The sequence below is a fragment of the Polyodon spathula genome, chromosome 22 (assembly GCF_017654505.1).
Source record: "Polyodon spathula isolate WHYD16114869_AA chromosome 22, ASM1765450v1, whole genome shotgun sequence".
In the NCBI taxonomy this organism is placed as follows: domain Eukaryota; kingdom Metazoa; phylum Chordata; class Actinopteri; order Acipenseriformes; family Polyodontidae; genus Polyodon; species Polyodon spathula.
The window spans coordinates 9,846,470-9,858,860 of record NC_054555.1 but is presented as its reverse complement, the minus strand read 5'-3'; the positions used below and the strand labels follow the sequence as shown (position 1 = coordinate 9,858,860).

Sequence of the window (12,391 nt, the reverse complement as noted above, 5' to 3'; positions counted from 1 at the left end):
ATGTCAAAGTTTTGTATTTGAATAATTCAGGTGAAAAACATTTGGTACTTTATATACTGGTGTTGTCACAACAGAATCCCCTATTTATTTATTTATTTATTTTAATTTCACAAATTAAAAAAAAAAAAAAAAAAAAACAAAGTTGTGTTGTATTGTAATGCAATGCATTCCTGATATGATTAGAGTTGTATGGTTTGTTCTGCATAGTATCTACTTTAATGGTGCAGCTCTGGAGTGAATGTTATCAGAGGACAGATCACTTACAGGATGTGATGCACAGGAGGATAGGATTCTTTCTGCCAAGAAGTAGAATTTGATTTAATATATCCTGGGATAAGTGTAATTATATGCACATATGCATAAACACATAGCTTATACACAAATTGGTTATTTTGTGCAATAATAATACTACTTCATTATCTGCAACAACAACAAACATATTAACTTAATATAGATACTGTAATCAAGAGCCGACTTTTGTTACAATATAGGGATACTTTACATAATCTACTACTGTGCTCTGTAGAATTATATATGTGCTATATAGTTCATATTGTAGAGCTGAGATGCTTACTGACATAATGCCTCATTCCTAAATGGCAGCACAGCTATTGATCCACCAGCAAATGGCTGACTGATCTTTTAAAGAAAGGCATAAGAGCAGTAATCCTTTTACAATTAAAACGTGCACTGAAGTCTGTTTGTTTTTGTAGATTTAGTTCTGTGGTTCTAGTATCTTCAGATTATCTACAGCGGTTTTGCACCCCTGTTTTGGAAGTTCGAGAGTCACATAAACTTTTTGAGTATATGGGTTATACTTTGGAATCATAGTTTTATGTTGTTCTATGTGATACAAAAAAATTTTTTTAACTAAATGTTAAGTAAGCATATCAAACTATATATATATATCTATATATATATATATATATATATATATATATATAATATATATATATGCAAACAATACGGACGTTTCTAATATTGTTTCTTATTCCTCGCACAATTATGCCTGCAAAGATTACCTTGTTGTGTTGTTTCTTATTAAATCGCATATATTCAGGATCGCTTTATATCCTGGAAATATGTTTAATCATTTCCTTTTGTGGTGATATATCAAGATATAGATGAGGGCTTCTCAAACTTGGTCCTGGAGACCCCCTGTGGCTGCTGGTTTTCACTCCAACCAAGCTCTCAATCACTTAACTAGACCCTTAATTGAACTAATAATTTGTTTAATTAGACATGGTTACTTGGTTTCCACTCTTAAGCAGTTGCAGTTCAAGTTACTTATAAAATGGTATGGCTACCTTGAAATCTTCAACCATGTAAGAGCTGAAAACAAGTAAACATGTCTAACATTCTTTTCTGTGTCAACCTTAATGCAGAGGCAAGACTGAGGCAAAGGACCAAAGGGACAGAGAGTATAAGAAACATTGTGTTAGACAACAGTTATACCCTTGATATATCACCACAACAAGAAAGAAAGAAAGAAAGAAAGAAAGAAAGAAAGAAAGAAAGAAAGAAAGAAAGAAAGAAAGAAAGAGGATTGAAAAACGCTGTCCTGGTGCCTTATCTTTAAAGTTGTGGCGGCAGCATGCACTTTCCTGTATGTCTATGGCGCTGTTCAGCAATAAGGTGCTGAAAAGTACTCAGCTGTCTCCCTTCACTTAGTGAAAGTGATGTTCCTTGTTTATTAGCGCCTCCCCTCTCGGAGAATAATCCCAGTTAACATTTTATTTAATTATTTCACCAGTTGTAGTTTATCTTATTTCGTTTTTGACACAATGGTTGCTGCAAACAACAGAGAGGACCGAGCACAATTGCACACCTAGCAGTATGCTTCAAATGCAGTTTAGTTCTGATGAACCTATTAAACACGCAGAACCGGATATAAAGGATTTAATGTCAGCATTCAAGCGTATCTCGATTGTCAGATAGGAGTTCTTTAATGTTAATTAGCTTTCCTTGTCTATCAACTCCCACAGCTAAACATGAAAATCTCAGTATAGAATCTACTGAGGCTAGCTTGATAATGCTGCTGACGTTTATGCTCTCTGGCATGGCATTTTTTATTCATTTATTTTTTATTATTTTGTCATAGCTAATTGACTGCGATATTGCAGATGTACATAGTAATATATAATATGGCCTTATAATAAAAAAAAAATGTTAAAGCTTTTGAAAGACCTTCTATTATTTCATTGTAAGAGATCTCCATGTTTCATTTCAACGTGAAGGGTTATTTATTAAGCACTATGATATGGTGCAGATGTAGTTAACTAAGTACATTCATTTCATAGGATTCAGAAATTTAAAGAACGCATTTTAACCGCGTGTGGCGCTGTGCCACAATAAACAGGAGTATTCGACTGAGAGACCAAGGGGTTCTTGATCACACACGGCGCTTCTGTGTTACTTAGGCAGACCGTGCTTCATTTTCAGATTTTAATCAGAAGGAAAAAAAATAAACAAACAAAAAAAAAAACACGTCATACTGAACGTTGAGTTAAATCATATTAGTATAGTTTAAACAACAGAACATGTAATACTATTTAGTGTAAGATTTATTTGTATTATTATTTGCAGACTGCACAAAACAACTCAGAACACCTTAATACAGTATATGTCCTTCAGTCACTGCAGGTATAATTGTATCATGTTAGATTTTCTAGTTACAGAGTGTATCTATTTTATGATGCATAGATGTTTTTTTTTTCAGAGAGTTTTCGAATAATAATAATAATAATAATAATAATAATAATAATAATAATAATAATAATAATAATAATAATAATAATAATAATAATAATAATAAATGCAGATAGAAAAAAAAAACTTATATGATCCTTTGTTTTATTATACATATTAAGAGGATATTTAGCCAGTGCACAAATTAATTGTATTCAGTATAAAATGTATTTAAAATGAAAATCAGCTAAGCAAACGCCAGACATTAAAAGGAAAGGCTGGTGTACCTTTAAAGTGTTATAGAGCTTCTATTGGGCAAGCCTGTGTGGCGCTGTGCGCCAATAAAGTGATGAACTGGGCTTGGAGATCGACTCCCTCCCCCAGTCACAGCACCGTAACCCTTCCAATGCAGAGAGCTGGAAGAGAGAACGCCGTGTGCACATCCACCGCTACAGATTATTTTTTTATGCGGATGCAATGATTAACTCGGAATATTATTTTTTTCTCTTAATTTATTGTGCTCTGAATTTCCAGAGAATACTTTGCTGAAAAGATATTTTAAACGTATTTGGAAATGAGGAGTGGGACAAGAAAAGAGATCTTGAAATGGCAGGCGCTGTGGTTTCATTTCTTTCTCTTGTGGAATACAATATATGGACAGATTCGATACACAATTCCAGAGGAGTTAAATAAGGGTTCATTTGTCGGGAATATAGCAAAGGATCTGGGACTCGATGTACATGAAATTTCCCACCGTAAGCTGAGGATAGCTTCTGAAGCGGGTAAGCAATATTTCACTGTGGATTTGGGAAATGGCGATCTGGTTGTGAGTGAGAGAATCGACAGGGAATATCTATGTGGCCAAAGTGCCAGTTGCTTGTTACCCCTGGAAATTATTGTTGAAACACCATTGCAGCTATATCGAGTTGAGATTGAAATTCAAGATATTAATGATAATGCTCCGAGTTTTCTTACAAATGAACGTATTCTCAAGATTGCAGAATCCATAACTCCAGGCGCCCGATTTCCCTTGGAAAGTGCACAGGATCCCGATGTTGGTACAAACACATTAAGCACTTATCATTTAAACATTAACGACTATTTCGTTTTGAATGTGAAGACTCAAAAGGATGGCGCCAAAATACCCGAATTATTATTGGAAAAGACACTGGACAGAGAAAAGAAGTCTGTTCACCAGCTGGTGTTGACAGCTATAGACAGTGGACGTCCTGCAAAATCTGGTAGCACACAGATCACTGTTATGGTTCTTGATATAAATGACAACGCACCCCAATTTGATACAGGTTTTTATGAAACAATCCTAAATGAAAATGTTCCACTAGGAACTGTAATTGTACAACTTAAAGCCATTGACTTAGATGAAGGAGCTAATGGAGAAATATTGTATTGTTTTGGTGAACATACGCCGGAAACTGTACGCAAGGTGTTTAGTATAATTGAAAAGACTGGAGAGATAACCGTAAAGGAGCAATTGGATTATGAGGAGTCTAATTTGTATAAATTTGATGTGCTTGCTAAAGACAATGGTAACCCAGAAATGGAGGGTCGTTGCACTGTTCAAATTGCAATTGAGGATATGAACGATAATACTCCAGAAATCATTTTGACTTCATTGCCGAGTCCTGTTCTGGAAGATGCAGCCATTGGAACAGTGATAGCCTTGATAAGTGCGAGGGATTTAGATTCTGAAGACAATGGGAAGATACATTTACAAGTACCTCCAGAGTATCCATTTACATTGAAACCTTCCTTTACAAACCACTACGCATTGGTAACTGATGCAGTATTGGACCGTGAAGCATCTTCTGAGTATAATATAGAAATAATTGCAACTGACTTGGGGTCACCTCCTCTCTCATCCAAGAAAATAATCACTGTTAATATATTAGACGTGAATGACAACCCTCCGCGCTTCTCACAGCCATCCTACTCTGTGTATGTGAATGAAAACAACGTCCCGGGGACATTATTATGTTCAGTGTCTGCTTCTGATCCCGACTTGGATACAAACTCTCAGCTCTCCTATTCGATAGTAGATACCCAGGTACAGGATATCTCCGTTTCCTCGTATGTTTACATCAATTCAGACAATGGCAGCATTTATACGGGACATTCTTTTGACTATGAACAGTTAAAAGTTTTCCAGATCCAAGTACAGGTAAAAGACCGAGGGGCTCCGTCCCTAAGCAGCAACGTGACCGTCAGTGTGTTTATTTTGGATCAAAACGACAATGCGCCTGCCGTTATATATCCGTTGGCTGAAATGGGGTCTCTTCCTCATCAGAAAATGCCCATGTCTACTAAAGCAGGGTACCTCGTCACTAAGGTGACGGCAGTGGATGCAGACTCTGGTCAGAACGCGTGGGTTTCCTATCGGCTTATACAGGCTACAGATGACACCTTGTTCATTATGACTCTTTATACTGGGGAGATTAAGACTAAACGCGGTGTTCTTGAGCAAGATGACCCCTCCCAGAGGCTTGTCATAGAAATAAAAGATAATGGGGAGCCAGTGCAGTCAGCTACAGTTACAGTTACCATATCATTAGAAGACGGTGTCCATGAACCAATATTAGACTACCATGCTACATCTAAAACACATGGCTATAATTACAGTAACATAACTCGCTACTTGATAATATCTCTAGCGTCCATTTCAGCTATTTCTTTTGTGACTGTTGTTATATTAACAGTGAAGTGCATTAGAAATAGCAGCGGCAGATATTTCAGACGTGCTTCTAACGATGCATATAAGCACGCAAACAGAAACCTGCAAATACAGCTAAACACTGATGGGCCTAAAAAGTACGTTGAAGTGGTAGGAGGTGACGTGCTGTCTCAGAGCCAGTCCTATAGGTCATGCTTCTCACCCGTGTCAGAGGCGAGTGATTTCACGTTTGTTAAGCCTAACAGTGAATCTAGTTTCAAGGAAGCTGTGTGCGCCATTGACAGAGCTCTCTCAGACAATCCCCGGAATAATGAATTTCATCAGGTGAGCATCGGGTGATACAGTAGTGTTGCACTTTATTGTGTTTCAGGGATGGATATATGTCTATTGCATTACGTAACTTTACGGTATCTGTTAATGACTAAAATATAATTGCATGTACCTGTTTTATTATTATTATTATTATTATTATTATTATTATTATTATTATTATTATTATTATTGTTGTTGTTGTTGTTGTATTTCGTTGTATTGCAATGGTCAATTGTTAATATACTGCAAGTGGTAGATAAGGAATACCGGGACAGCTAATTGTAGGAAAGAACTGTGGTATCGTACTAACTCGAGCAAAAAATGAAAAATCCCCAAATGTATTGCCAACTTTTTATGAAACTGAATAATTCATATCCAGCAATTATATTAACTGGTTTCAAGTCTTTGAAAAAAAAAACAAAGGTCGAAACGTATTCATCTTACAGCGTAGTTAGTCTACATTATTAACAAAAATAAATAAATAAAAACAACTTCAATCCAATTCGACTTCAACATAAATACAATAGTATGGGTGGATATATTGGATTCAGTCTAAAACTAAAGAGGCTGCCATTCATACCTGAATTAATTGTAGCAGGCGTTCATTTTTTTTTTCTTTTTAGCCTAACATACATAATAAGCACACACGCCAAGGGGAACCCCTTTATTTTTCAACATAACCACCTCCTATAAGAATACACTTTTCATATTGGCCCTGCAGCTTTTCTAACCCTCCCCTGGCTTCAATTTAACTTGTCTTCATAACCCCAGACACATCCCAACAGCCTCCTTCAGGGCCCCTTCCACTGTTGCAAGGAGATTTTGTACCATTTACTTTATAAGGCTGTAAATCTCGGGCAGAGATTGTGCATGCTCTCCAGACGAATGCTGTTGACGTTGTTTTGTAACAGCATTGCGTGTCGCATCCACAGATCTTTTTTTTTTTTTTTTTTTTTTTTTTTTTTTTAATTCGCTGCTCTACCTGGCCGCCTGGCAGCTTTGAATCTGCTTACACGTGTATTCTATTCCTTTGTGTGCTACACAATGGCTGTGGAATCCTTTCTGACATCCGCTCCAGTTTTAATAAAATCCTTTATACACTATAAAATAGTTTTTCGCCCCATTGTATCATTTGCACACGTCTACTGGCCATGATTACATCAGTATGGATAAACTAAGAAAATAACCCTTTATATACCTCCTTATTACTGCATCTTTGCTCCTATAAAATAATGCTTTTTTGTGTGTGAATTAAATAAGGTAAATAAGAGTAATAAACACACTTTTTGTAACAAATCACACATTCAAGCAGTATATTTGAAAAAATAGTAATTTATTTTCTTTTTATTACATTTAAAAATAAGGTCACACTTTAAAATAATGACAGAAAATTCCTCATTAATGTATGCATTCCACAGGAATTCCACCTGCATATCTCATGCACTTCTATCAGTTCTGATGCTACCACATGTATAACAGTTAAGGTTAGGGTTTTGGCTTGCACATGTGATAACATCGAATCTGCATGACATATTCAGGTGGAAATTCTGTGATATTTATACATTAATTCATTAGGAATTTACTGCCATTATTTTAAAGTGTTACCAAAAATAATGTTTAAGGGATATACACTTTAGCTTTTACTTGCAAGTGTATTTACATTTGAAGTAAACACATAGTTTATGCTGGCATTTTGTAGCTATCGACGATGAATATTGTAGGTAAATTCCATTATAGACAGATGTCTGGTTTCACCAATAAACGCGCAATGTAACTTTAAGATGTCGTACAGTTTCTATTGGATAAGCCTGTGTGGCGCTGTGCGCCAATAAAGTGCTAAACAGGGCTTGGAGATCTACTCCCTCCCCCAGTCACAGCACCGTAACCCTTCCAATGCAGAGAGCTGGGACAGAGAAAGCCGTGTGCACATCCACCGATACAGTAATTATTTCAAACAATATTCCGATCTTAAATACATTAATGCTGCTTCATATTGGGACTATTTCTTTGGATATGTAATTTTTATATTAATTTCAAGAAGATATTTTCTTGAAATTCTGTTTTAAACGTATTGTGAAATGAAAAGTGGGACAAGAAAAGAGATCTTGAAATGGCAGGCGCTGTGGTTTCATTTCTTTCTCTTGTGGAATACAATATATGGACAGATTCGATACACAATTCCAGAGGAGTTAAATAAGGGTTCCTTTGTCGGGAATATTGCAAAGGATTTGGGACTTGATTTAGTAGAAATTTCCCACCGTAAGCTGAGGATAGCTTCTGAAGCGGGTAAGCAATATTTCACTGTGGATTTTGGAAAGGGCGATCTGGTTGTGAGTGAGAGAATCGACAGGGAATACCTATGTGGACAAAGCGCCAGTTGTTTGTTACCCTTGGAAATTATTGTTGAAATACCATTGCAGCTATATCGACTTGACATTGAAATCCAAGATATTAATGACAATGCTCCTAGTTTTCTTTCAAAGGAACATATTTTAAAAATTGCAGAATCCACAGTCCTCGGTGCACGATTTCCATTGGAAAGTGCGCAGGACCCTGATGTTGGCATTAACGCATTACGTACCTTTCTCATAAACCTCAATGAATATTTTGTTTTGAATATTATAAACCACGACGATGGCAGAAAAGTTCCTGAATTAATTTTGGAAAAGGCACTGGACAGAGAGAAGCAACCAACCCACGAGTTGGTGCTGACGGCAGTAGATGGAGGAAATCCAGTCAGATCAGGAACCACACAGATCACTGTTGTTGTTCTGGATAACAATGACAACATGCCACAGTTTGATAAACCCGTTTATAAAGTATCTCTGAGTGAAAATGCTCCTCAAGACACTGTCGTTGTCAAAGTCAGAGCCACTGACTTGGATGAAGGTCCCAATGGAGACATTGTGTATTCGTTTGGTGTTCATACACCAGATATAGTGCGCGCTTTATTTAATATAAGACCCCAGACGGGTGAGATAACAGTAAAGGGGCAATTAGATCACGAAGAAGTCAGTTTTTATACAATTGATGTGTGTGCAAAGGACAAGGGAAACCCAGAAATGGAAGGGCATTGCAATGTAAAAATTGCAATTATAGATGTGAACGATAACGCTCCAGAAGTCATTCTCACTTCACTGTCTAGTCCCGTTGTAGAAAATGCTTCAATTGGAACTGTCATAGCATTAATAAGTACAAAAGATTTAGATGCTGGAGATAATGGAAATGTTACTTTACAAGTAACTCCAGATTATCCATTTAAACTAAAAACTTCTTTTTCAAACCACTATGAACTGATTACTAATGCACGCTTAGATCGCGAAACAGTTTCTGAGTATAACATAGGAATAATAGCAACAGACTTGGGTTCATCTCCGCTCTCAACAAAGAAAATCATCACTGTTCATATTTTAGACGTGAATGACAACCCTCCGCGCTTCTCACGGCCATCCTACTCTGTGTATGTGAAGGAAAACAGCGTCCCGGGAACATTATTATGTTCAGTGTCTGCTTCTGATCCCGACTTGGATACAAACTCTCAGCTCTCCTATTCGATAGTAGATACCCAGGTACAAGATATCTCTATTTCCTCGTATGTTTACATTAATTCAGACAATGGCAGCATTTATGCGGGACATTCCTTTGACTATGAACAGTTAAAAGTTTTCCAGATCCAAGTACAGGTAAAAGACCGAGGGGCTCCGTCCCTAAGCAGCAACGTGACCGTCAGTGTGTTTATTTTGGATCAAAACGACAATGCGCCTGCCGTTATATATCCGTTGGCTGAAATGGGGTCTCTTCCTCATCAGAAAATGCCCATGTCTGCTAAAGCAGGATACCTCGTCACTAAGGTGACGGCAGTGGATGCAGACTCTGGTCAGAACGCATGGGTTTCCTATCGGCTTATACAGGCTACAGATGACACCTTGTTCATTGTGACTCTTTATACTGGGGAGATTAAGACTAAACGCGGTGTTCTTGAGCAAGATGACCCCTCCCAGAGGCTTGTCATAGAAATAAAGGATAATGGGGAGCCAGTGCAGTCAGCTACAGTTACAGTTACCATATCATTAGAAGACGGTGTCCATGAACCAATATTAGACTACCATGCTACATCTAAAACACATGGCTATAATTACAGTAACATAACTCGCTACTTGATAATATCCCTAGCGTCCATTTCAGCTATTTCTTTTGTGACTGTTGTTATATTAACAGTGAAGTGCATTAGAAATAGCAGAGGCAGATATTTCAGACGTGCTTCTAACGATGCATATAAGCACGCAAACAGAAACCTGCAAATACAGCTAAACACTGATGGGCCTATAAAGTACGTTGAAGTGCTAGGAGGTGACGTGCTGTCTCAGAGCCAGTCCTATAGGTCATGCTTCTCACCTGTGTCAGAGACGAGCGATTTCACGTTTCTTAAGCCCAGCAGTGAATTTAGTTTCAAGGATGCTGTAAATTGTGTTGACAATACCGGGAATAATGCATTTCAGCAGGTGAGCATTGAGTGAAATGAATAATTTGCTTCTGTATTTAGAATGAAGTTCGTTTTAAAATTATTGTTTTTTTTTTTTTTTTTTTTTTTTTTTTTTGTATCTAAATGTTGAGGACATATTTCCTCCTCTTCAAAAAACAAAGGGTGTGTGTTCATTACAAAATGGGAACTCTGTTTTAGGCTAGGATTGTCCAAATGGGGTATTTTAATAGTTTGGAATCCATGCAATGTATTGTCTAGCAGTTGCAGCAATCTGTATTCTTTTTGAAGAAGTGTTATTACATTAATTTATATCATTTTAAAAATGTGTAAAGTACCAATATGTACACGGTCTGGCTTTGTCCTATAGTGTGGCTAGGTGGAGCCATTTACTCTTTAAAAGTTAGCTGATTGCCTGACGGTGAAGTGGTTTTTCATAAATTAATAATAATAATAATAATAATAATAATAATAATAATAATAATAATAATAATAATAATATATATTACATATAATATATATATATAGATATATATATATAATATACATATATATATATAATTATATATATATATTAGTATTCATAAGTGTAGGACATGATAATGTATTGGGAACTTACAGTGCTCTCAAACAATTATTTATTACATCACTTAACCTTTTAAAACACAATAAGTTAACTCTAATAATATATTAAACACATGTCATATTGTGATATGAACACACTTGTAACACATCAACTAAAATGGATATCAAGTTGTATTAGATAAAATGAAAATGGACAGACACAGTGTTATTATGGATAAGGCATTTAACAAATGTGCTTTCAGAATATATATAAAAAAAAAATATTCACTGGTCACCAGTGAACTGTTGGATTGAGAGAAGATTTCTAAGTACAATATTTCTTTTACTGCAGTTGATTCCAGGACCCCTCATTTGTGATCCCAAAACACAGTAACTCTAAAGATCGCTGATGTCAATGACAACCAACCATCATTTCTGCTTCCTTCATGTGAAGTGTTTGTTAGGGAGAATAGTGTTTCTGTCTGTTGTGTGTCTGCCTTTGACCCTGACCTTGACAAGAATTTCAAACTCTCATATTCTATTCTGGACAGCAGTCCAGGGCATGAACTTGATGCCTTAAATCAATATCAATTCCAACACTGGAGTCGTCTATACCCAGAGTTCTTTTGACTATGAACACATTAAACATTTTCAAATCTAAGTACAGGCAAAGGACGTGAGATCCTCCTCTTTAAGTGCCAAAGTTATAGTTCATATTTTTATTGTGGATCAAAATGATAACTACACATTCAATTAAGGATGAATATACAACATATTAACTTCTTGTTGCAGCTAAAGACAACGGCAAGCCAGCTATGACAACTACAGTCACAATAAGGTTAGGGTTAGGCTTAGGATTAGGGGTTAGGGTAAGGGTTAATTATATCCTTAGCTGCAATCTCAGTTATTTTCTTTCTGAATTTATTTTCCTTAGCCATGACATGCGCCAGGAATGATGGTACATATAAATGTTGATGAAGAAAGCAGAGGAATCAGAAGGGTTTATATAAGTATGCCAGTGACAATATTCATTCCCAGTATAATGTTGATGGAGGTGGCATACCTTCCCAAGCACTGTGCTACAGACCTTGTTTCTCCCCTGTTCCTGACAGGAGTGAATTTATGGTTGTCAAGTCTTTGAGTTCACCAATGGGCAATATCAGCTCCCCTAGTGTCAATAATTGGAACATTATTATTATTATTATTATTATTATTATTATTATTATTATTATTATTATTATTATTATTATTAGTATTACTTAGAAGTAGTAGTAGTAGTAGTAGTAATAGTTTAGTAGTAATATATAATAATATAATAATAATAATAATAATAATAATAATAATAATAATAATAATAATGTGTTTGGTGGTGATTTACTTTTACTTTTAACGTCAAATGCTGAGCAACGCTGTGAGTTCGATTTGGACAGACCGTTGATTGTACTGGGAGAGCATCAGGATGCCTTCACTGCGACACCTGGTGGCGAAGTTTAATTACTCCGTTTCATTCATCATAAATGTTTTAGAGACACTTATCCCTCCAATGGTAAAACTTGAATTTAATAACATGTTCCTGTCTTGGTATTATTTAAAATGTTTTTTGTTTTTTTTTTTTTTTTTTTTTTTTTTTTTTTTTATCCATTGCGTGTATTTTAAAA

General features: G+C 36.0%; 1 protein-coding gene across 19 annotated transcripts in view; it reads left to right on the top strand.

Moving 5' to 3' along the window:
* LOC121296790 (protocadherin gamma-A4-like) overlaps positions 1-12,391 on the top strand; it is a 115,879-nt gene that overhangs the window by 89,873 nt on the left and 13,615 nt on the right. Inside the window, exon 1 of one of the 19 annotated variants that reach the window (XM_041222588.1) lies at positions 2,860-5,701. The exons of 16 other annotated variants lie outside the window; for them this stretch is intronic. In XM_041222588.1, coding sequence (XP_041078522.1) covers positions 3,263-5,701 — 2,439 coding nt within the window. In that variant the 5' untranslated portion in view covers positions 2,860-3,262. Of the gene's footprint in view, positions 1-2,859; positions 5,702-7,584; positions 9,259-9,287; positions 10,192-12,391 lie in introns of those variants that run through there. 2 more of the 19 variants (XM_041222592.1, XM_041222594.1) reach the window with 2 other exon arrangements.